Consider the following 26,644-nt stretch of genomic DNA (forward strand, 5'->3'; position numbering starts at 1 on the left):
CAATAAATATCTGTACCCTTGTAAAGACTCATCTACTGTCAAATAGTCCATCATGACCAACTGTAATGGATAATGCGTCTGTATATGCCCCACCGGAGCTTGTTGTTCAGCCGCTCTGGCCAGGGTGCAATTTCTACAGTTCTGACACACTTTCTGTGCCACTGCAAACAGCAAAGGATGATAGTAGAATTGTTGCAACCAACGGAAAGTCTTTTCAGGACCATAATGCCCCTTTTTCTCATGCATCCACTTAACCGTACTTTCTAACTCTCGCTCCGGCAACACAGCTTGCCAGACGGGTCCTTCCATGGTCGGTAGGAATACTCGGCGGTACAATATCCCTTGTTTTACTGCCAATCTATCTCGTTGGCGATATATTCTCTGTCCCACTCCAGACAATCGCAATCGCTCTCGTTGATTGGGTCGGTATCTCTCTAGCACCCATCTTCTTACAGTCCGAATTTGAATATCTTGCAACTGCTGTTTCTTCCATTCTTCAGCAGTCCATTGATCGATGGTTTCTCTTATGGGCTCCCCAGTATGCACCGGAGCACTTTGAATATTCTCACCTGGCATCTGATCATGTACTTCATTGGCAAGGAAATTAGGAGTCTCTGTTTCCTCTAACTCCTCTTCAGTCAGTCCTTCAGGCAAATCTACTGGATTACGGGACAGGGCATCTGCATTCCCATTAGCTCGTCCTGGGCGGTACTTCACAGTAAATTTAAATTTGCTAAGTCGTGCTCGCCAACGTTGCTCCATAGCACCCAATTTGGCCGAGTCTAAATGAACCAATGGATTATTGTCAGTCCATAACACACACTCTGCGCCCAGCAAGATATCTGCAAATCGCTCGGTAACCGCCCATACGACTGCCAAAAGTTCCAATCGGAATGAGCTATAGTTGTCCGGATTCTTTTCCCCATCTCTCAGCGTCCGACTGGCATAAGCAATGACACGTTCCCGTCCATTCTGCACTTGAGAAAGAACAGCTCCTAATCCTTTTAAACTTCCATCGGTACACAAAACAAATGGTAGAGAGTAATCTGCATACGCCAAGACAGGAGCACCAGTTAGTCGTCTTTTTAACTCTTGGAAGGCTTGTTCAGCCTCTATTCCCCAAGTGATACTTCTCTTATGATCGACTCCCGGTTTGGTTCCATTCAGTAACACATATAGGGGAGCAGCCACCTTAGCAAAATTCTGTATGAACCGTCTGTAATATCCAATCAGTCCTAGGAAACTTCTAAGCTCTGTTACTGTCTTTGGTACCGGCCATTGTTGCACGGCTCGTACTTTGGCATCCATTGGTTGTACACCGTCTCTAGTAACCACGTGTCCCAGGTACTCAATTCTTTCTTTAAACAAGTGACATTTGCCCGGTTTTAGTTTTAGACCATGTTCTTCGATACGCGTAAGTACCACTTTCAATCTTTCCAAATGTTCTGTGAAAGTGGCTGAGAAGATAATGATGTCATCCAGGTAGATGAGCAAACATTCAAAGTTTAAATCTCCCAAACAAACTTCCATCAAGCGCTGAAATGTAGCTGGTGCATTGGTTAGACCGAACGGCATTCTCAAAAATTCGTATAACCCCATAGGGGTGAAGAATGCAGTCTTTTCTCGATCTTCTTCTGCAACTGGTACTTGCCAGTACCCACTGGCCAAATCCAGGGTAGAGAAGTATTTGGCCTTACCCAAAGCCAGCAAAGAGTCTTCTATTCGTGGTAAAGGGTATGCATCTCTGACGGTGCAGGCATTCAATCGCCGGTAATCTACACAGAACCGCAAGCTTCCATCTTTCTTCTTTACTAATACTATGGGAGAAGCCCATGGACTTTTACTGGGTCGGATAACATGACTGTCTAGCATGCGTTTTAGCAACACTTTGGCTTCTTGATAAAAAGCGGGCGGAATGGTACGGTATCGTTCTCGTACCGGGTGAGCATTTCCCGTATGTATTTCATGTTCTAAAGTTGTTGTCAACCCAAAGTCTGCTTCATTCTTGGAAAAAGCCTTGGAGTGCTCTCCTAACACTCCCGCCACTTCATCTATTTGTCTGGTAGTCAAATCCGTTCCTTCTAAAGGTATTTGCTCCAGTAATCGCCTCCCAATGGTGTCATTAGCTTGAGTGGTGGCTCGACACACTGTAACCACAGCTACACTTTCACAAGGATAACTCACTTGCCAATCTGAACGGCTTTCCACTTGTTCCTCCCTCACCGGAAACACTTCAGCTACTAGTTCCCGGGGAAATAAGGTTACATTTTGTTTCGTGATATTAACCACTCGTAATAATACTTGTCCATCCTGTACCTTGCATATCGACCGGGCCACGGCTACTCCTTCTTTCTGCAGAGCTGATTCAATTAACACAGTGGTGCCCTTTAACACTTTATTAGTACCCACTGGCAAGGGTAACAACATTTCATGGCCTGCTGGTACTTGTATACTTCGAGAGGCTGGTATCTTAACCAGTCCTACCCTTCCAGGCCAATTTAACAGTTCTCCATTAATGCGACAATGTTTTAAAGTGCGCTGTAAAGCCATTTGAGAAGGTCGTTGAGTGGGTATTTGTTTCCAGTATTTTGGGCCCAGCTCTTGTGACATTACTCCATCTAAGTCCCGCAATATATTCATTCCTAGAATCACGGGAATTTCAGAGTCCATAGCTTTTTCTACTATGATAACCCCCTTTTTGTTCAAATCACGATTCCATATTGAAATGTCCATTTGTATAACTCCCAGGATAGGGATAGGTAAACTATTAGCTGCCTTGAGTCTTATCCAAGTGTCACTCTTCTCACATAACAAGGAAGGGAAATAAGTTTCAAACACAACTTTATCCATAGTGGTCACTTGAGATCCAGTATCGATTAAACATGACAACTCAACGCCATTGAATTTTGCTACGACGACGGGACATTCCCCCACTATATCTGTAGCATCTAACGCAGGGCATGTATCCGTGGACTCCCCTGTAGTTTGCCCCTCAACTACAGGTCGTTCTAGTTTAAATTCCTGCGATTGCTCTGATAGTGAGAACGCATGCAATTTCTAGCAATGTGTCCTGCTCGGCCACAATTATAGCAGATGGTAGGGTCTGGAGCATTCCTACCTTGCTTCCTCCTATCTGCAAACGACTGTCTCTCTTGTGAGTATCGAACTGGAGTTCCAGGGTCAGGCTTATTAGTAATAGCGGCTTTCAACTCTCTCATGGCACCTTCCAATGACTCCATCCTTGCCTCCATGTCGGGGTTCTTCTTGGTTACAATTTCTGCTTGCCTGACCACCGTATCAGTGCTGGCCGATTCCTCTTTTTCCAATGCGATAGCTTCCGTCAATAATTGATGAATCGTCATATCTGGTTCTTTCTTTAACTTTTCCTTCAGAGTTCTCCTTAACGGTGGATTCTTGAGACCTATTACAAACTGATCCCGCAATACTACGTGTACATTGGTAAAGGACCCGGCTGATTGTTCTTCTTTACGTTGCAACATTGCCATTATTTCCTGTAATCCATTTGCAAACTGCGCCAGTGTCTCTTCTTCTTTCTGCTGGCGGGCAAAGAATCGCTTCCTTATCATGCCCTCAGAGGACGTATCCCCATACACATCATCTAATAGCTGCCGAATTTGTTCGAAGGTTTGTCGGTGTCGTGCTGGCTGTAACAAAACGGTTTTCCTAGCTTCTCCTTCTAAGGTACTTAGCGCCAATTCTACTTTTAAATGTGGAGCGACATTACAGAGCCGTGCCGCTCCTTCCAGCCGTTCACTCCAATCTTCCAACAATAGATCAGATCCATTAAACTTTGGCAAATGATTTAAGAGGGCTCCCACCGGTATCATTGGATGGGTCACACTGGATGATAATGTTGTCTCGTCCATTGTATCTGCATCCATCCTGCCGACTACGCCAAGTTGTAATATGACTTTAAGGACAATAATTACTGACACCGGGATTATATTCGTTTTGTCTTTACTGAACATGCAGAAAATATGACAACAGTCAAAAACTTGAGCTCTAGGCAAAATATAACTGGGGCTCGGTAAACAATACAGTCTCTGCTTTTATCCGGCACTTCAATATAACACAGTCTCTTATAATCCGTAATGATTAAAATATGTTCTCTTTATCCGGTGCCTTAGGATAATAAAGTCTCTTAGCTTCCAGGTTTAGTGTAATGTGATCTTTGAGGTCCGGCAATGTAATACAATCCACTCTCTGATGATCCGGCAGTTAATGGCTCTATGTTACCTTATGCTCAAAATGGCGTCTTCAGCTTCTTGCTCTAAACACTCTCTTCTTAACTCGGCCGGATCTCCTTAACTTGGAACTCCAGTAAATGCGTGTCTGATACTTCACATTACTTATGCTCTGCTGCTGGCCAGAATGCTCTTTATCTTTTACAGTTATCTGAGTCACAATGTCTTCCTTACTTGCTACAGCTCTCTCAGTCCAGTCTCTGTCTCTTCCTGTCCAGCGCTTCTCAGACCTCTCTCCAGACACTCCCTCACTAGACCTCTCTTGTATAACACTCCACACACTAAACACTGTCGATGTACTAACCTCACAGCGCCCTCTAGTGGCCGGCCACAACCTCCCATTTCTCAATGCCATACAATCCTTTTGCTGGGTTACACATACATACATACATACATACATACATACATACATACATACAATATGTGTTATCCAATCTTTTTTTATGCATATATTTTGTGAATGCTTTGGCAGGCACTAGCAGTCAGTCTGTAACATAGATATATAGAGTATCTTCAAATAAATAAAATTGAATTTGGGACAGAGACATAACTTTCTACTGGGCTTCAATGCGAAATGGGTACTAAGGTCCACCACCTACCATGTGCTATTTATAATACTTGTGTCTTGTTATATATCAGCGGGGCACAGGTGCAACTGCTATCTCTGCACCCCCTATAGCTACACCCCTTAGTTGGGACATTCAATGTCTTATGTACTTAACTAGCTTATGTTGTCACTTTCAACTTTTAGTCAGACCATAAGCCAAGCAAACGATGAGCAGCACCGGACAAGTGAATAGAGTGGGTGCACGCCTCTTGGGTCTTGGTCCAATGACCCTTCAAAGTAGGAGAAAAAGGAATTTGAGGCAGCACAACCAAATAAGTGAAAAAAATGATCCTGTTTATTCCACACGCAACGTTTCAGCTCAGTGTGAGCCTGTCTCAAGCATAACAGTGTAACAAAGTGGCCAAAAATATATGTTCAACAATTATCAATCTCTTTAAAGAAATATGTAAAAAGTGATAAAAAAAATACAAAATTTCATATATAATAAAATACTATGTGATCATATGGAAATACATATACATAGGTATTGAATTAAAAAAAATATATATATATAGTGTTATCATTATGTTGTGTAAATAAGGTCAATCAATAAGATCGACAGCACATGTAAAGACAAACATGAATAGCTTAAAAACAGGTGCATAAGATATACATTATTTAAAAAGCGTTACTTCACCATCTGTGAATGTCTTTACTGAGATTGATAATTGTTGAACATACATGTTTGGCCTCTTTGTTACACTGTTACGCTGGAGAAAGGCTCACACTGAGCTGAAACGTTGCGTGTGGAATAAACAGGATCATTTTTTCACTTTTTTAGACAGACCATGGTGATGTTGAAAATAATTCTGCTGCCCATCTGGCCAATTGAAAAGAAACTCTCACCAGGACAGACACATTTAGCTTACAGAATAGTATGTCCTACTACAGTTGACATTCTACTGTACTTGCTTTTGCACTTATTAAATTGCCACCATTGTTGTTTGGGTTCTTTCAAAATAGTTGTCTATTATGGTAACAAGTAAACCACATACTTGACAAGTATGTGGAAGTATGAAACATAAGCACACTTGGCATACATTTGTCATATATGCCATTTAAGAATTTCTCTATTCTATAAAAAAAAAATATATATATGTATATATATATATATATATATATATATATATATATATATATATATATAGTCTTGTCAAGCTAGCATTGTTACATGCTGAGACATATGAGCGATATTGAAACCTGTCTTAAGACACATTTCTTCAAAGTTATATATGTTTTTGTACTTGTTTAATTCAATTTCATATTTAGATTTCATTTTCCGGTCTTTTTCTCCTACTATAGCAATTTGTAGAAATAACTGTGGAGATGGATTCTGCTCCCGTCCAAACATGTGCACGTGCTCCAATGGTCAAGTTTCCCCAGCCTGTATTTCTAAAACCGGTAAGTTAAAATAATGGTTTTAATGTTCACAATGCCTGTATGTTCAAGAAATTTTATAAGAGATCAGGTGGAATGGTGTGGGGCCAAATAACACAAAAATGTGTCATAGCATGATTTTTCTATTTACAAAACAACACTATTGAGCTAGATTAGGATAGTTGCGGTTTGATCAGAAAATATATATGTGTTCATATGGCAAAGAGCTGGTAGGAGAAACATCTGCCATTAAAGTTCCTCATTGCTATGTAATCCACCACTAGTCCCCATTCTCTGGCTATTGTCTTCAGTCACTGAATTCCATACTTTTCCATGCCTGCTGGATGTCCCAGGTTGCACTGTGAATAAATAGGTGTTTGGTGTTCAACTAATTATAAACATAATGTCAATTATTTTGTTTGACAAAAGTCATATATTGTATAGAAATATAAAAATGTAATATCTGACTTATTCTACTTTTACAGTCTCTCAATGTAGCATTCGATGCATGAATGGAGGAACATGTGCTGATGATCAATGTCGCTGCCAAAAGGGTTATGTTGGAGCACATTGTGGACAACGTAAGTACAATTCTTCTTAGTGGATATTGCCATGTATTATGGCTGATACTAGTGACCATTTTAACCTAATTAATATTTTAATTAATACTACAATATTATATTATTGACAGCAATTTATTATACTGATTGACAGAGATATATTATAACAATATACAAGAAACAACAAATGACTCACCACCTTAAAGGGAATCCATCATCAGAAAATGACCTATTATTTATATCAAATTTTTATGTTGCACATAGTATATTAATGGAGGATCACACCATTGATCATAATTGATGAACACAGTTCATCTACTGTACTTCTCTGCCCAGTAACCTTTATACGTGTCACAGAGCATGCCCACAACTATTTCCCATACAAATCAATAGAAGTAATTTTCTAACTGAGGTTTCTTTAGTGCTTTAACCCCTTAATGACCGGGCATGTTTGTACCTTAATGACCAAGCCAGATTTGTCAAATCTGGTATGTCTGACTTTATCAGAGAATAACTCTGTGAAAGTTTTGAATATCCAAGTAATTCTGACATTGTTTTTTCGTCACATGTTGTACTTTATTTTAGTGGTAAAAGTAGACTGATACGATTTGCGGAAATTAATAAAAAAATAGAAAAATGGAAGAAATTTTGTAAAAATTACCATTTTCCCCTATTTTTAACTGCAATATGTCACATATGTACACAAATACTGTGCAATTTTTTTAATTAAATATATATTTCTATCTCTTTACTCCATTTTGGCAGCACTTTTGAAAAAATAAAATAAATTTTCAGCAATTTAGAGGACTTACAAATTGAATAATAATTTTATAAATTTTGAAGTACATTTTGTTTTCCGGCACCAAGCCAGGTTTTCAGAGGCTCATAGGTCTCAGAGTGATGGAAACCCCCACAAATGACCCCATTTAGAAAACTAGACCCCTTAAGGTATTTACCTAAGGGTATAGTAAGTATTTTGACCCCACAGTTTTTTGCTAAATTTAATACATAGCAGGTGAAAAAAATAATAATTTCACTTTTTTTCATAAAAGTATCAGTTTGAAGACCAATTTCTTTGTAAAGCGACCATGAGAATGAAGAAACACACCACAAAATCTATCACCCTGTTTCTCCTGTTTTCAAAAATACCAACATTGTGGCCCTAATGCGCTGCCTGGACACACGGCAGGACCCAAAATGAAGGGAGCACCCGGAGGCTTTCAGGACTCATATTTTGCTTGAAAATTTTTAGGCCCCACTGTACATTTGGAGAGGCTTTGAGCTGCCAGAACGATAGAAACTCCCCATAAACGACCCCATTTAGAAAACTAGACCCCATAAAGGTATTTATTTAGGGGTATAGTAATTATTTTGACCCCACAGTTCTTTGCTAAATTTAATGCATATCAGGTGAAAAAAATAATAATTTCACTTTTTTCATAAAAGTATTTGTTTGAAGACCGATTTCTTTGTAAAGCGACCATGAAAATGAAGAAACACACCCCAAAATCTATCACCCTCTTTCTCCTGTTTTCAAAAATACCCACATTGTGGCCCTAATGCGTTGTTTGGACACACGGCAGGGCCCCAAAGGAAGGGAACACCCGGAGGCTTTCAGGACTCATATTTTGCTTGAAAATGTTTTAGGCCCCAATGTACATTTGGAGAAGCTTTGAGCTGCCAGAATGATAGAAACTCCCCATAAACGACCCCATTTCGAAAACTAGACCCCTTAAGGTATTTATCTAGGGGTATAGTTAGCATTTTGACCACACAGGTTTTTCGCTAAATATATTGAAATTAGTCTGTAAGAATTAAAATGTACTTTTTTTCTGAAACAACATAGAAATTTGTATTATTTACAAGGAATAACGAAGAAAATGCACCCCAACATTTGTAAAGCAATGTCTCCCGATTACGACAATACCCCATATGTGGTAATAAACTGCTGTTTGGACCCACAGCAGGGCTCAGAAGGGAAGGAGCGCCATTTGGATTTATGATTTTGCTGGAATGGTTTTCGGTGCCATGTCGCATTTGCAATGCACTGGAGGGACCAAAACAGTGGAAGCCCACCAAAAGTGACCCCATTTTGGAAAAACCTTCAAGGAATTTTTCTAGGGGTATAGTGAGCATTTAGACCCCACGGGTCTTTTGCAGAGTTTATTAGAATTAGGGCGCGAAAATTAATATCAAAATTTTTTCCACTAAAATGTTGCATTTTCTCATTTTCACAAGTAATAAAGGAGGAAAAAAACAACCATTTTTTTATAAAGCAATTTCTCCCGAGTACGGAAATACCCAACATGTGGTCATACGTTTTTTCATTAGAAATGAATTCACCCTTTCAGGACTGATCCATTTTTTGCTTTCATATTTTAGATTTTCACTCCCCGCTTTCCAAGAGCCATAACTTTTTTATTTTTCCATCAATAGAGTGGTGTGAAGGCTTATTTGTTGCGGGACAATCTGTAGTTTTCATTGGTACCATTTTGGGGTACATGCGATTTTTTTTGATCACTTTTTATTAAATTTTTTTGCAATCCTGAGCAAAAAACAGGAATTCTGACACCGTTTTTTTAGGGTTTTTTTTTGCGGCGCTCACCGTACGCAATAAATGACATTTTTAATTTATTCTGCGGGTTGGTACGATTACGGCGATACCATATGTATATAGGTTTGGTCCTTTTTTTTAGCGTTTGCGCAATAAAATGACTTATTTATCAAAAAAAAAATTTCTGTGTCACCATATTCTGAGAGCCATAATTTTTTAATTTTTTAGTCAAAAAAGCTGTGTAAGGGCTTGTTTTTTGCGGGACGGATAGAAGTTTTTATTGGTACTATTTTCGGGTACATGCGACTTTTTGATCACTTTTTATTCTTTATTTAGGGAGCGGTGGTGACCCAAAAAATTGCGATTCTGTCGTAGTTTTTTATTGATTTTTTTTGGGGTGTTCATCGTGCGGGAAAAATAACATTATAGTTTTATAGTTGGGTTCGTTACGAACGCGGTGATACCAGATATGTGTACTTTTTTAACGTGTTCATTTTTTTTCTATAATAAAAGTCTTATTATAGGAAAAAAAGCATTTAGTGTTTATAGAACTTATAACTTTTATTTTTACACTTTTTTTAAAACATTTTTATTACTTTTTTTTACTTTTTTAACTTGTCCCACTAGGGGACACTTAGTCTTGCAGCTTTGATCGCTCCTAGAGTACATTACACTACACACGTAGTGTAATGTACTCCAACTGTCATTGCGACGTGACTGTCACACTGACAGGAAGCAGAGGAGGAACGGCCGGAGGCTGTTCCTCCGAGGCTTCCGTGCATGGCAACCCGGAGGTCATTATCTGACCTCCGATTGCCGTGACAAGCATCGGTAGCCCCCACGATCACTTCGTGGGGGCTGCTGATGTGCTTCAAACCACTTAAATGCGGCGACGGCAATCCGTCGCCGCACTTAAGGGGTTAACTGCCGAAATCAGCGGCGATGGTCCGCTGTCCGGCAAGACTGATGTCTCAGCTGTCGGGGACAACTGTCAGCACGCGCCTGTCACTCTGTGTTTACACAGAGTGACAGTTTGAAATGCGGACGAAAATGTACGTCATGGTGCGGGAACTAGCAGCCGACCATGACGTACATTTTCGTCCTTGGTCGTTAAGGGGTTAAAGCAAATCACTGGAACTGCTTTTCACAGCTCGGTCCTACAGCTCAAACAAAGTGGCTGCCCATGTAAAATAAACAAAATAGAAAAAAAGAATGTACTATCAGAAAGTTAAAAAAAGATTATAAATGAAAACATGTTTGAATCTATCCCTTTATATCTATGGATAGGTTCAGAGGTGACCTCATAACAATAGCTGAGTACTGTAAAATTAATATGTAGATCTATCTAATGTATATCTTTCTTTGGGGAATGTGCATTCTATACATTGTAAGATGTTGTACAACATACAATGTCAAACATCTTATAAGATAACTCCTTCATAACTACTGACTAAATTATTGGAACACCTAGATCTGTTTCTAAGGACTAATATTCACGTCCTTTACCATAACTAAGAATCCTTGACGGTTATTATTATAGTTTCTAAATAATCACCAAACCACAGTAAATGAAAGTGTTTAATTTATGTTATTTTATTGCCTTTAAGCCACAATTATTGTCTATCTCTCAGACATCTCAGCATATTTCTTTAGTCTTTTGTGCATGGTTCATGGCCAAGCGTTTGATGTCTTACAACCCCTGTTTAGGGAGTGAGACATAAAACTGCTCCATTTATAACAAAAGCTCCAAACATACAGCTGCAGGAGAGGTCACAGCCTTTCTTATATCTTCACATGTTTCCATTGCTGTACACTGTGTATGTGTGAAACTGGGCTCAAAACTGAGAATTTTAGTGAAAGACTTAAAGTGCTCAGCAGGAGCAAAGCTGCAGTATGAATGTCCCGCTTTAAAGGCTATGTAAACCTTTTGAACACTTTTTAAAAAAATAAAATAAAACGACGTACTATGTTGTTTTAAGCAACTTTTGAATTGTTTTTTTTTATAAAAAAAAAAAGTTTACATTTTTAGATACAGCTTCTATGTATCCTGTCAGGGGGACCAACGGCTTTGGTGACAGCGAGTCCTGCGTGTGTCTGACTCGCAGTTTCCACCTGTTATCAATCACATCTAACTTATGTACCTACCAGTTACGTTAACGTTTATTTTTTTAACATTTCTTTTGGGGAAAAAATGGGAAAAGTTTTTTTTTTAACTTTCAATACTGTTTTTTGGAACATTAAAAAAACTTTATTTAACTGTTTTTACTTGTTTTATTAGTCCTCCTAGGGGACTTGAACCAGCGATCATTGGATCGCTTGCATGATCTACTGCAATACTAATGTATTGCAATATATCGCTACACTGACAGTCTCCTTTAAAGCCCTGGCAGAGGTAGACCTGGGGGGCCTTCACTAGATCCCCAGGCTGCCATGACGACCATCGGTACCCCGCAATCCTGAATGGCGGGCGATGTCACATTAAGGGGGCTGCCCTCCTGATTCGAAAATGTTAAATGCCGCGGTCAAGATTGACCACAGCATAAAAGGGGTTAAACGAGCAGAATCAAAGTGATTTTTGATTCCACCCGTTTAATTCCGTCCATTACACAGCCATCACCCGTTAAGTATAATGCCAGCACATCCCGTGAGCCCGATCCATACTTAACTTAACGGCTGCCACGTACATGTATGTGGCATGTGATTAAGGGGCTAAAACACCATGATACATTGTTTTATTTAAAATTTAAAAAAGTGTTCAATGTTTACATAGCCTTTTAAAAAAAACAAATCAAAACATATATATAGTAAAAAGAATAGTACTAGCTAAAAGACATTTACCACTTTAAGCCTCATGCACTCGAACATATTTTTGTCCTCCCGTAAATACTGGTGTAAATACGGGTCCTTGGTCACACGTATTCGACCCGTATTGCACCAGTATTTACGGACCCGTGCCCGTAAATACGGGTCCGGTCTCACCAGTATTCCACCCGTATTTACGGGCACGTTTTCGCTGCAAAATTGCACTGCACTAATCGGCAGCCCTTCTCTCTATCAGTGCAGGATAGAGAGAAGGGACAGCCCTTTCTGCAGTACAAGAAAAAGAAATTCATACTTACCCGGCCGTTGTCTTGGTGACGCGTCCCTCTCTTGACATCCAGTCCGACCTCCCTGGATGACGCGGCATTCCATGTGACCGCTGCAGCCAGTGATTGGCCTGTGATTGGCTGCAGCGGTAACATGGGATGAAACGTCATCCCGGGAGGCCGGACTGGAGGAAGAAGAAGAAGAAGAAGAAGAGTTCTGGGTAAGTTAACTTTTAATACTATTTACTCCAGCGGTCGTCACTGTCCCGGGTGCTGAGAGTTACTGCCGATCAGTTAACTCTTTCAGCACCCTGGACAGTGACTATCCCCTGACGTTGCCTAGCAACGCTCCCGTAATTACGGGTGCACACACGTTGCCACCCGTAATTACAGGAGCCCCATAGACTTCTATGGGCCTGCCCATGCCATTATTACGGCCTGAAATAGGACATGTTCTATATTTTTTAGCGGCACAGGTACCCGTGGCCAATAGAAGTCTATGGGCCTGTAATTACGGGCCATAATTACGGGCCATAATAACGGCTCGTAATTACAGGCGTTTTTACGTTCGTGTGCATGGGGCCTTATCTAAAGTAAATTTACACCCATTCTTCTTAAAGAGAACCTGTTGTCTGTCCTTTGGGAGTAGTTTTTATTGTTCCTATGGAAAAATCATTGTACATTGATTTTATACTGACAACTATTTTGTGGGATGAAATATTTTCTTTCCCTGTGGGATGAATGTCTGTAAACGCCTGAGTTTAGACTTAAAGAGAATCTATCACTATGTCATATAAATTGAACTGGTTTACTGACCTGAATAGCGATGTCTCCCTGATTTTATTCCAGGTTTTTGTTTTATTTCCTGGAACCCTACCCCCTTATTCTAGAGATATGTCCCACTGTTGTGTTGGCTTCGCCTATGCTAATTTGCTGCAGTTAGCTAACAGGGCATGAACTACCCTCAAGCTGCCTCGTACTGATTGGTCAGCATCAGAGGAAGGGAAGCTTGCTCCACCCAGTTGTCTAACTACAGAAAATTAGTATATAGGGAGCCAACACAACCGTGGGCCTTATATCTCGAGTGGGGAGTGGTGAAGAAAAAAACAAAACAGCGCTGGTATCAGGGAGACAGCGCTATTTGGCTCAGTTAACCAGTTCAACTTATATGACCTAGTGACAGGTCCTCCTTAAAGGAACAGTGTCATCACAATTTTTTTTTTAATATGTTAAAGATGTTAGTGCTTTATTAAAAACGTTTGGATTAATTTGTGTGTTTGTGTGTTACTTTTTCTTATTTTTACACTTTTTCTTCCCTATGGGGGCTGCCATTTTTTTTTCCATTTCTGTATGTGTCGATTAACGACACATACAGACATGGAATACGGCAGCCACAGTCCCATAGGGACTGCGAACGGGTCCCGTCCCATCCACTTCTGTGTACGCTGTCTGTGTGGGAACTGCGCATGCGCCGCTCCCACACAGTCCAATTTGAAATGCGCGCCGTCCGGCGCCATTTTCCTGTGGACCGGAAGTCGCGGCCGGACAGTAAGATTACTACTTCCGGTCGCGGCTTTCGGACTTGTGCACTTGGACCAGCGGCAGCAGACGGAGCGGACGGGCCGGAGGGAGCCGCGGTGGCAGGAGCAGGTAAGAGATTTCTATGTATGTTCGTGTTTGTGTGTGTTTACTACTGTATGTAAACCTACTACACTGTGTGTTAGCTCAAAAAATGGCGACACACAGTGTAGGAGGTTAGACCGTTCAATCCCCTCGTTTATCCCGGCACTAGCCAGGATAAAGGAGGGGGGGATTCTCAGAGCTCACTAGAGCGAGTGCTTTTTTCCCAATTTTGCAGCAAAAAGCAATGTGGTTGCTTTACCACATGCAATGCTGCAATTTTGGGAATAGCTCCATCTAGTGACCAGCACTGGGAAATATTATAAATTAGAATCTAATTTATAATATTTCCTGACTCGTGAAAAAAATAAAAAAAATTTGAACAATGTTTAATCACCTACACACTAAATGTTTAATTAAAAAAAAAAAACATGTTTTGCTGGCAACACATTCCCTTTAAGCTGCCCATACACTTAAGATATTCCATCTGACTTCCAGTTTGGCCATGCATGCATGTGTATTCACGACTGGAGCAGGAGTTCCAGGGTGAATACCTCTGTGGCAGATGTGAGCATGTTGGTCACCTGGAAGCTCGTATTAGAGATCTGGAGGAGCAGAATGCAACACTGAGGAGGATAGACAATCTTGAGCTGAGCTTGCTGCTCACGGAGCATGCAGTTAGTGGGTTAGAACTGGAGGGTGAAGACATGGGTGAGCAGGATCAGGTAAGTAGCTGGGTTAATGTAGTTAGGGGCAGTAGAAAGGGGTCAAAGAAAAGGAAGGCCGATCCGGTTTCTGACATTCCAGGCAAAATTGCCAAGTTGGGTGATGATGCGAGGGTGTCAGTCTCAGAAATGGCAGCCCTAGTGGATACTGATCTCCCTAACAGCCGGGAGAACAGCCCAGCTAGTAGTCGGCGGGATGGTAATGCAGGTAGGCCAAGACAATTGATAGTCGTAGGGGATTCTATAATCAGGAAGACGAATAGAATAATTTGTCGCCAAGACCACCTCAACCGAATGGTTTGCTGTCTCCCTGGTGCCAGGGTTCGGCATGTGGTGGAACGGGTGGACAAATTGCTGGGAGGGGCTGGTGATGATCCAGCTGTCGTGGTCCATGTCGGTACCAACGACAGAATAAATGGTAGGTGGAGGAGCCTTAAGAATAATTTTAAAGAACTAGGCTACAAGCTGAAGGGAAGGACCTCCAAAGTAGTATTCTCAGGAATACTGCCTGTGCCAAGCGCATCACAGGAAAGACAGCGGGAGCTCAGGGAGTTAAATGCATGGCTGAAGTCTTGGTGTAGAGGAGAAGGATTTGGGTTCCTAGAGCACTGGGCTGACTTTTCATTGGGGTACAAACTGTATTTTGCAGATGATTTGCACCTAAATGGAAGGGGGTCCTCTGTGCTGGGGGAGAGAATTCTAGCTGGGGTTGTGGAGTATTTAAACTAGGGCTGAGGAGGGAGGTCAATGTAGAAAAAAAAGGGGTAGCCAGGTTAGAGAGGGGTCAGACTATATTGGTGGGGGGAGAAACAGAATGTGGGGAGAGGACTAGACAACAAGATAAGGAGATCCTTTCGTTACAAAACATCAGTGTAAATAAAAAGGCCCAATTAATGTCAAATCACATTTCTGATAATAAAAGTGAAAAACTGACAGGCAAGTTAAAGTGTATGTTCACAAATGCCAGAAGTCTAGCAAGCAAAATGGGAGAGCTGGAGGCCTTGATACTGGAAGAAAATATAGATATAGTTGGTGTTGCTGAAACATGGCTGGACTCTTCACATGACTGGGCTGTAAATCTACAGGGTTTTACACTTTTTCGGAAAGACAGGACAAATAGGAAAGGTGGTGGTGCATGTCTGTATGTGAGAAATTATATGAAGGCGAATGTGAAAGAGACAATAGTGGGTGAATACTGTGAGGAGGTTGAAACCTTGTGGGTGGAACTAGAAAGGGAGGTAAACACTGAAAAAATTACTTTTGGTGTAATCTATAGACCACCCAATATAACTGAGGAGATGGAAGTTCAGCTATATAAACAGATGGAGCGGGCTGCACAGGCGGGTACTGTAGTGATAATGGGAGATTTTAATTTCCGGGATATTAATTGGTGTCATGGTTCAGCTTCAACTGCAAAGGGGAGACATTTCATCAACCTGTTGCAGGAAAATTTTATGGGCCAGTTTGTGGAAGACCCGACTAGAGGTGAAGCTCTGTTGGATCTGGTCATTTCTAATAATGCAGATCTTGTTGGGAATGTCAATGTTCGTGAAAACCTCGGTAACAGTGATCATAATATAGTTACATTTTACCTATACTGTAAAAAACAAACGCAGGCTGGGAGGGCAAAAACATTTAATTTTAAGAAAGCCAATTTCCCCAGGATGAGGGCGGCAATTCAGGATATAGACTGGGAAGAACTAATGTTAAATAATGGGACAAATGATAAATGGGAGATTTTCAAATCTACTTTGAGTTATTATAGTGCAAAATTTATTCCTATAGGTAACAAGTATAAACGACTAAAATTAAACCCCACATGGCTTACACCTTCTGTGAAAGGGGCAATACACGACAAAAAAAGGGCATTTAAAAAATACAAATCTGAGGGTACAGCTGTAGCCTTTGTAAAATATAAAGAGCTTAATAAAATCTGTAAAAATGTAATAAAATTAGCAAAAATACAAAATGAAAGGCAGGTGGCCAAGGATAGTAAAACAAATCCCAAAAAATTCTTCAAGTATATAAATGCTAAAAAGCCAAGGTCTGAACATGTAGGACCCCTAGATAGTGGTAATGGGGAGTTGATCACAGGGGATCAAGAGAAGGCAGAGTTACTAAATGGGTTCTTTAGCTCTGTATATACAACAGAAGAAAGAGCAGCTGATGTAGCCGGTGCCGGTGCTGTTAATATATCAGTTGATATACTGAATTTTATGAATGTAGATATGGTCCAAGCTAAATTAAATAAAATAAATGTGCACAAGGCCCCGGGACCAGATGGGTTACACCCTAGAATTCTTAAAGAGCTTAGTTCAGTTATTTCTGTCCCCCTTTTCATAATATTCAGAGAATCTCTAGTGACTGGTATAGTGCCAAGGGACTGGCGCAGCGCAAATGTGGTGCCTATTTTCAAAAAGGGCTCTAGGTCTTCCCCGGGTAATTATAGACCAGTAAGCTTAACATCCATCGTGGGGAAAATGTTTGAGGGGCTATTGAGGGACTATATACAGGATTATGTGACAATAAATAGCAATATAAGTGACAGCCAGCACGGTTTTACTAAGGACAGAAGTTGTCAAACTAACCTGATCTGTTTTTATGAAGAGGTGAGCAGAAGCCTAGACAGAGGGGCCGCTGTGGATTTAGTGTTTTTGGACTTTGCAAAGGCATTTGACACTGTCCCCCATAGACGCCTGATGGGTAAATTAAGGACTATAGGTTTAGAAAATATAGTTTGTAATTGGATTGAGAATTGGCTCAAGGACCATATCCAGAGAGTTGTGGTCAATGATTCCTACTCTGAATGGTCCCCGGTAATAAGTGGTGTACCCCAGGGTTCAGTGCTGAGACCACTATTATTCAACTTATGTATTAATGATATAGAATATGGGATTAATAGCACTATTTCTATTTTTGCAGATGACACCAAGCTATGTAATATAGTTCAGTCTATGGAAGATGTTCATGAATTGCAGGCAGATTTAAACAAACTAAGTGTTTGGGCGTCCACTTGGCAGATGAAGTTTAATGTAGATAAATGTAAAGTTATGCACCTGGGTACCAACAACCTGCATGCATCATATGTCCTAGGGGGAGCTACACTGGCGGATTCACTTGTTGAGAAGGATCTGGGTGTACTTGTAAATCATAAACTCAATAACAGCATGCAGTGTCAATCAGCTGCTTCAAAGGCCAGCAGGATATTGTCGTGTATTAAAAGAGGCATGGACTCACGGGACAGGGATGTAATATTGCCACTTTACAAAGCATTAGTGAGGCCTCATCTAGAATATGCAGTTCAGTTCTGGGCTCCAGTTCATAGAAAGGATGCCCTGGAGTTGGAAAAAATACAAAGAAGAGCAACGAAGCTAATTAGGGGCATGGAGAATTTAAGTTATGAGGAAAGATTGAAAGAATTAAACCTATTTAGCCTTGAAAAAAGACGACTAAGGGGGGACATGATTAACTTATATAAATATATTAATGGCACATACAAAAAATATGGTGAAATCCTGTTCCTTGTAAAACCCCCTCAAAAAACAAGGGGGCACTCCCTCCGTCTGGAGAAAAAAGGTTCAACCTGCAGAGGTGACAAGCCTTCTTTACCGTGAGAACTGTGAATCTATGGAATAGCCTACCGCAGGAGCTGGTCACAGCAGGGACAGTAGATGGCTTTAAAAAAGGGTTAGATAATTTCCTAGAACAAAAAAATATTAGCTCCTATGTGTAGAAATTTTTCCTTCCCTTTTCCCGTCCCTTGGTTGAACTTGATGGACATGAGTCTTTTTTCAGCCGTACTAACTATGTAACTATGTAACTATTCAATGGGGGGAGGGGAATAAGCTGAAATTGGTGGGTTCTGCCAAATTTCACGTAAACTATCAGATAAGCCAGGCCCAATGATGTGTGTCATGTACTGCATCCAACGGTTGTGAAGCTGTAATGAGAGAAAGGAGAGAAAGACTCACTTGTTACACATATATACTGTATATGGCAGAAAAAGAAGGTTGGAACCAGCGCTGAGAGTAGTGAATCTGTTTAAAAACAGGAAACTATTTCCAAGTTTTAATATTACTTGAGTAAAAACAATGAACAGAGAAATGGTAGTGACGGGCAGGTAATGTCCAAAGTTCAGAGAGTGATGAGAAAATAGGCGGTAGCCTACGCGTTTCAGACCCCTGCTGGGTCCTTAGTCATGGCTTGTGTATATGCACATACACAGAGACATATAATATAGGCATATTGATCCATATCGGTGTATCTGTGCCTGTACAGTATTACATAATCCTGTATATACACAGGGAAAAAAACAAAGCATGTGCAGACCCCTGCCTTCAGTCAGATATAACCCATTATTATATTAGTAATCTTTTCCCTCATATCTAAGTGTATACAAAAACATTAAAGGGCTTGTCCGAGAGTTTAAGAACTGAAATTGACTTCAGGAAATGTTATATATAATTAAAAAAAAAACATTACTGACCCATTAAGCCATTAAGTCCCCCACCTCTGCTCTGATGGCCTTTGTTTACTTGTAGTGATCACGTGCCGTACATGCATGCGACCGCTACCGCCAATAATCACTGAGGACCGTGATTGACTACAGTGGTCACGTGCATGTACTGCACATCATCGCTCCAGGAACAATGGCCGACGGGAGCATCAGGGCTGGAGCGGCGAGGGATTTAACAGATAAGTAATGTTTGTTTTTCATATTAGAGCACTTCCTGCAGTCCGTTTCATTTCTTAATCTCTTAGACAACCCCTTTAATATAACAGGGCATATCAAAATAATGTGGTAAACGTAGAGTCTACTCCATCACATACAGTATATCAGACCGAGTTCTTCCCTAGAAGAATTACATTTAGTGGCTCTAGAGAAAAACCTGATCTATGAAATCGAACTTCACCCAGAACTAGACGACTGCAATACGGTGTGAAATATGGTCCTGGCCTAAAGTTCATACTCAAAAATTGATAATTAGATGTTTTGTTGTCTATTGCTATGAATGTTTCTGTATATTTTGTGACTGAAAAATAAGCCTTTATTACAGAAAATGACTAGTTTGGAACTGTAGTTACTCTAGTGACTCAATATACATCTCTGAATTAGTGTTAGATACCTTATCAGCATCTATCTTTATTTCTCTTCTTGCAGCTCACCCCCTTCACACATAGACACCCATGTACATTAGTCTGTTTGGCAGGCTGGGACACCACATGTTAACTAACAACCACTGGACTTCACGTCTGGGTAACAACTATCTGAGTACATGAGGTATTTGTACAGATGGGATTATTTATGCTATTCAATGGACTGCCACTTTATGCTAGGGACATTTCTTGGCCCTTTTTATCTATAATTAAACTGACGAATAATGGATTCAAAAGCATAAAAATGAGTGTGAACACACCCTAAGGCCTCATGCACATGACCGTAGCCGCGTGCATGGTCCGTGATTACGGCAGTGTCATCCGCGGGCCCGTCTGCAATTACGGACCATGCACACACAAAATGTGCATCGACTTCAATGAGCCCAGCCCGCACTTGAAGTCCCTAAAAGGTCAAGTCCTATTTTTTTTACGATCCGAGCTCCAGGCCATGCGTGGACCGTGGAAACCACGGTCATGGGCATTAGCCCAGAGGATGGAATATGTTCTATACTAGCCACAATAGCATGTGGCCGCAAATGCACGGTCGTGTGCATGAGGCCTAAGAAAAGTTCTTCTCAAAATATTATTGCAACCCTTTACATTTAGTCAAAAATACAGATCTGTATCTGTGGGCTGTTCTTTAGGAAACCCGCATATTGTGAATAAACATAACTGCAATGCTGATAATGAAAATGAAGAGTATTTGGATATATGCTTATTTTCATACAAATGTTTTTACCTAGCTGTCTGTGAAAGTGGTTGCCAGAATGGAGGCCGATGCATTGGACCCAATCGATGTGCCTGTGTATATGGATTTACTGGTCCTCAGTGTGAAAGAGGTAAGTAAATATTTTCTTAATGCTTGACTTGTTTACCATAAATTTTTTATTTTTCTGTCGATTGATTGGTATGAGGGCTTATTTTTTGTGGGACTTGCTGTAGTTTTAAAAGGTACCAATTTGGAATACATACAAGTTTTTGATCACTTTTCATTCAATTTTTTGTGGGCGACAAAAAACAATGATTCTGCTGTTTACATTTTTTTTACGGCATTCAGCGTGCGTGTTAGATAATATATATTGTAATAGTTCAGACTTTTATGTATGCGGTGATACCAATTATATATATATTTTTTTTTACAATGTTTTAGGAGGAAAAATGGTAAAGGTTTTTTTTAAAACTTTTAATATTTGAGTGAGCCCGCTCCATACTTCTTCTAACCGGCTATGACATATGTATATGTCATATGTCAGAAAGGGGTTAACGGAAATATTTATTTATTTGAAGGGAATATCGCATCTGGGGCTCACTCTTACATGGTTGTGCTGGGGAGTGTCTCTCCAATCCATCTAAGGCCTTATTCACACGAGCGTTGAAAGAACGGCCATCACACGGACCTATGTAATTCAATGGGGCCGTTCACACAGCCGTTGTTTCAACGGAGCGTGTGCAGGGATAATGGGGTATGCGTGATAACGCGTCCCACATTGGTGTAGCACCGATGCACCTCGAACGTGAAAAACTGTCGTTTTTCACAGCCGAGGTTTCATACGCTCGTGTGAATCTAGCCTAATAGAGAGGCCTCCCAAGTAGAGGACCACCTTCTATGATGTCCATATACTCTAATAAGGCATATGGATTGGGGTTTTCCTAATGGGACAACTCCTTTAATGTATGGTTTTTGTTATATATTATAAGAATCCATTTCCGTTCTGTAAATATCTGGTTTCTCATTAATACTATTATATTAGCGAATGGATATCAGTAATAGATTTTTTTTGTTTCCTGATGATTTGCTCTCAGTATTAAAAACTTTGCCCCTAAGGGTATGTGCACACGACAACGCCAAATACGTCTGAAATTACAGATCTGTTTTCAGGAGAAAACAGCTCCTGAATTTCAAAAGTTTTTGCATGTACTCGCATTTTTTGCGGCGTCTTTTACTGACATAATTGGAGCTGTTCTTCATTGGAGTCAATGAAAAATGGCTCCAATTACGCTCTTTTGACAGCGACGCGTAAAATGACAGCTCGTCTGCACAGAACATCGTAAGACCCATTGCAAGCAATGGGCAGATGTTTGCCGACGTATTGGAGCCGTCTTTTCAGGCATAATTCGAGGCGTAAAACGCCTCCATTATGCCTGAAAATAGGTCGTGTGCACATACCCTAACAGTATACAATTTTAAGTTCACAGTAGTGCTATTGATCTGTGCTAGAAACCAATGAAATATGGTAGGCTTCCTTATTTGTTTAGAATGATCTACACAAATATGTGTCCCTAGCCTAATAGTGAGTGTCCCCAAATTTTTAATTAAGAATCTGCTTAGTGCTGTCTTTTCTCCAAATCATTGGAGGATGCCTTCTTTAATACTTTAGTGGTTTTGCAAGTTATAGTGGTTAACACCCTGTACCTTGCTACTTACCTTGCTATACGTACCCGCTCATGGCTATCTACCTGTAATTGACCTGGGTGGATTGTGACGCCTCTGCATCTTGACTGGAATGCCACCTATTATGTTTACTGACCTCTGCAAGTTTTTGACTCGTATCTGTTTGTTTCCCCTTGCACTGCATTTTCGTTTAGTCTCCCTCCGTTTTGGCTAGTTTTGTGACTATGTTTTTTTTCCTAATCTTTTGGCGCTGTACCTCTCTTTTTGGGTTATCAACTACAAGACCTCCCATTGCTACTAGAAATGATGTGCTCCATTGCGTTCTGCCTACACACTGTCCCTAGTCATGTTATCCAGAGAATTAACTACAGGACTACTAACTGTCACTGAAGACCTAGTGCCCACAGAGTACCAAGACCTGAACAAAGTCAAGGGAAAAGGTGGTGCTATAGGTCAAATGTGTGGTCTGGTATAGTTCTTTAGCTATGTATCACAGAACCAGGTACAGTACAAGGGGCGTAACTAGGAAAGACTGGGCTCCAAAGCAAACTTTTGACTGCCCCCCTACCCCTAGGTGCCCCACACAGCCAACCCTTGTAGATAGTGCCTTTCTGTAGATAGTGCCCCCCTGTAGACAGTGCTATGCAGCCCCCCCTGTGGACAGTGTTGAACCCTACTTGTAGATAGTGCCCCCCATCTCCCCCTTGTAGATAGTGCCATACAGCCCCCCCTGTGGACAGTGTCACACCCTACTTGTAGAGAGTGCCCCCCACCTGCCCCTTGTAGATAGCGCCATAAAGCCACCCCTGTAGATACCGCCATACAGCCCCGCTGTAGATAGCGCCATATAGCCCCCTTTGTAGATAGCACCATACAACCCCCCCCCCTGTAGATAGAGCCATACAGCCTCCCCTGTAGATAGAGCCATCTGTACATCACGCCATACAGCCCTCCTCCTGTAGATAGCGCCATACAGCCCACCCCTCCTGTAGATAGCACCCCCCCCAAACAAATAAAACAAAAAGACGTTATACGAGATCCCGTTCCCGCGACGAACGGAGCAAATCAGCGCCGAAGGGATCCTTGAGTAGGTAAGTAGTGGTTCAGAATGCACTAGACGATGTAGGTGCACGAATAGGGTCCCAACCCAATCGTAGTCAAAATAAGTATTCGGCATACAAAGCTGAAGTTTTAAGAAGAAATCTTGATTTTATTTCAAGTGGTTGTAGATGCCAGAGGCTTAGTGAGATGTTTCGGTCATTACATGACCTTCATCAGGCACTGTGCCGTTCTGGTTGCTGGTTCATCCAGTAGTTGGCACTTCGTTCGGAATGGCGGCTGACCTCTGTAGCAGCGCAAACTACAGCGGTCAGCCGCCATTCTGAAAGAAGCGCCAACTACTGGATGAACCGGGATCCTTGGGTAGGCCGGCGTGATCCAGTGACGTCATCACGCCGGCCTTCCCAGGGATCCCGTCTCTGTGCATGATAGGCTGCAGGCCGAACGTGGCCTGTAGCCTAGTAAATGGCAGAGCAGGGAGATACCTCCCTGCTCTGCCATAGCATTCAATAGTGTCTGCGTCCTAAGGATGCAGATGCTATTGAATGTAGCGTCGCTACATAGCTACATAGCATAGCGGCTGCTAGCGGTGCCACCAGGCATGGGCCAGGGCCCCCTCATTCCTCGTGCCACGTAGCAGCTGCTATGGCTGCTACAGCGGTAGCTACGCCACTGTACAGTACACTGTTGTTTTGAGCACCAGCTGTGATGGTATTTGACTGGATAAATAATGTACATTAATAATTGTGATATAGATATAACCTACACGGACAGAGCATGTTTTATGATGCCTTGGCGTTTGTTTAATTAGTTAGAACGGAATCTTACTGTAAATGCCAGCTTACTTTGCCAACACAAATTTTTTTCCCCTGATGCACCCAGTATTTAGCAAGGAAAAGCATGCATGGTCTTTTGTGATAATATTAGATCTCATTAAAGATGCATTGTCCATTGTCTATCCTCCAGCTGAACCTACATGTTTATTTCAATACCGGAGGGAAATAGGCCGCTGCCAGACGCTGCTCCGGTGGCCTCCAGGTACCGGATGTTCATGCCGGAAGCAGATGGCTCCAGTAACGGAATGGCGGCCGAGCTGCAGTACTTCAGTTCTGCTCCTATTCAAGTGAATAGGAGCAGAGCTGCAGTTCTGCAGCACCTCCGCTATGCAGTAGTCTGAGCCATCTGCTTCCGGCACCGAATACTGCATACCCTTCATAACATCGGAGCCTGGGGGCAGCCGGAGCAGCTGATCGGTGCAGGGTTCAGGTGTCGAACCCCCACTGATTATATACTGATGACCTATCCTGGTGATAGGTTGTCAGTTGTCCGTGCGTGGACAACCCCTGCAAGTGTACATTATAGCCAGCTTAAGCCACAAAAGTTGAAGGTCTCTGTGTTTTATTGCTGTTCTTCGACTGAAAATAGGTAGGCTGCAAAGCGACATCTTCATTGCAAAGGGACATCTATATGTGATTTCAATATACTGTGCTATAATTCTGTAGGTTTTGTGCTGTATCTTTCTTGGATTGGATAGGGTATCTACCTCTCCTTGTGGCATATCAGACCCACAATTTACATCTGACACCCAAGTAGTAACAGTTCTAGTAACAATTTGCCTATGGTATATTACACCCTTATATATGTAATTAGGTTCCATTTACACTGCTGTTTGAATTGCTTTCTTTTGTATAGGTGAATGCACCAGCATTATCATTATGACAGCTTTAGGTTGATTTCATTTGTCCCCTGATGAACTTTGGGACTGGTTTTTGGGACAAAAAAATATTATTTTTGTTTTCTGGTATTTATGACCTGGATACCATAGAATGGCTGTGACACTACAGTTATTATTCTACTGATATATCTATGTTATAGCACTATCAGTTATATTTAAGTTGGCAGTCTTGTGGTTACTATTGTGGTGACACGCATGTTGGAAGTTGGGATATCCTTTGTTGTATGCCCCTTCAGTTGGGACCTATTAGGGTGCAAATTGGAGGTTCCAGATAGAGCGATTGCCTTTATCAGGGCAGCAGTTACACTGCATAGAGGGTCTTGTTATAAGAAGGGATATATATATATATATATATATATATATATATATATATATATATATATATATATATATATATATATATTGTGAGGTTTCCTTTTATGCCATATATATCTTCTCCTTCAGGGAGCCCCCTGCCTTCTTTATTAAGTGTTTATTTTTGTGTGACCCGGCTATACAAGTCATTTTTTACGTTTTTTAATTAAAGGTTACATTTTATATTGACGGTCTTTCTGTGACTAATTGTCTAAATTGACCTCAATAGGGTTAACAATCTAGCTGCTGACGGCTTATTAGTCAGTCCTGTGAATAAAGTACAATGCCTCACTTCCTTGCCCATTGTCACGATCTGTGGGTATGTGGACCCACTGGGCCGTACAACCGTAGCGGGATAGCAGCTGGCCAAACAGTGTACCAAGTCAATGTCTATATAGTCCAAGCACAAGGGTACCTATAGCAGTTCAGACAGTAGTAATGGCTAGGCTCAAATGGAACCTTGGCAGCAGACACGAGGCATGGTGTAACACAGCAGGCGTGGCCGATGGCACAACACGACTCCAACTTTCTAAGGCACAGGAAGAACAGTAGCACAGGATACACGATACAGGTAGCAGGTACGGGAACACTGGGAACAGGATAACACTAAGGCACCAATTGCAAGACTAACACGGGTAAACACAACAACGCTCAGGCAATGAATAAAGGGGCAGGGCCCTTCTTATAGTCCAGGGTAATCATGGGTAATTGATGATTATTTCATGTGCGCGCACTGCGGGACACAGCAGTACAGAGCGGAAGTGAGCGCTGGCGTCTCCTAGGGAACTCTACAGCAGAGGAGTTCCATAGTTTTGTAGCAGCCCTCAATACTAATGATGTAGGGCTAAAGTTCACATGTGAGATCAGTGAAAAAGAATTGTCTTTTCTGGATTTGAAAATTATAAAAACAGAAGAAGGCACAATTCGGACCAAGGTACACCGGAAAGAAACAGCAACTAATAGTTTCTTGCAATGGAATAGCTGTCATCCTTATCCCCTCAAACGTGGCATTCCGAAGGGCCAATTTATGAGAGTACGTAGGAATTGTAGCTCTATGGGTGATTTTGAGTGCCAGGCCCAGGAACTCAAAACAAGATTGAAGGACAGAGGTTTCCCCAAGAGTGTTATTAGGAAGGCCTATGAGGGAGCAAGG

The 26,644-nt window shown here is 41.3% G+C and overlaps 1 protein-coding gene across 1 annotated transcript in view; it reads left to right on the plus strand.

The window, feature by feature from the left end:
* Positions 1 to 26,644, plus strand: part of FBN2 (fibrillin 2) — a 261,472-nt gene that overhangs the window by 15,507 nt on the left and 219,321 nt on the right. The window contains exons 3-5 of the mRNA XM_075835832.1: positions 6,175 to 6,273; positions 6,735 to 6,830; positions 20,695 to 20,790. Coding sequence (XP_075691947.1) covers positions 6,175 to 6,273; positions 6,735 to 6,830; positions 20,695 to 20,790 — 291 coding nt within the window. The remainder of the gene's footprint in view (positions 1 to 6,174; positions 6,274 to 6,734; positions 6,831 to 20,694; positions 20,791 to 26,644) is intronic.

The sequence above is a fragment of the Rhinoderma darwinii genome, chromosome 1 (assembly GCF_050947455.1).
Source record: "Rhinoderma darwinii isolate aRhiDar2 chromosome 1, aRhiDar2.hap1, whole genome shotgun sequence".
NCBI classification, from domain to species: Eukaryota; Metazoa; Chordata; class Amphibia; order Anura; family Rhinodermatidae; genus Rhinoderma; species Rhinoderma darwinii.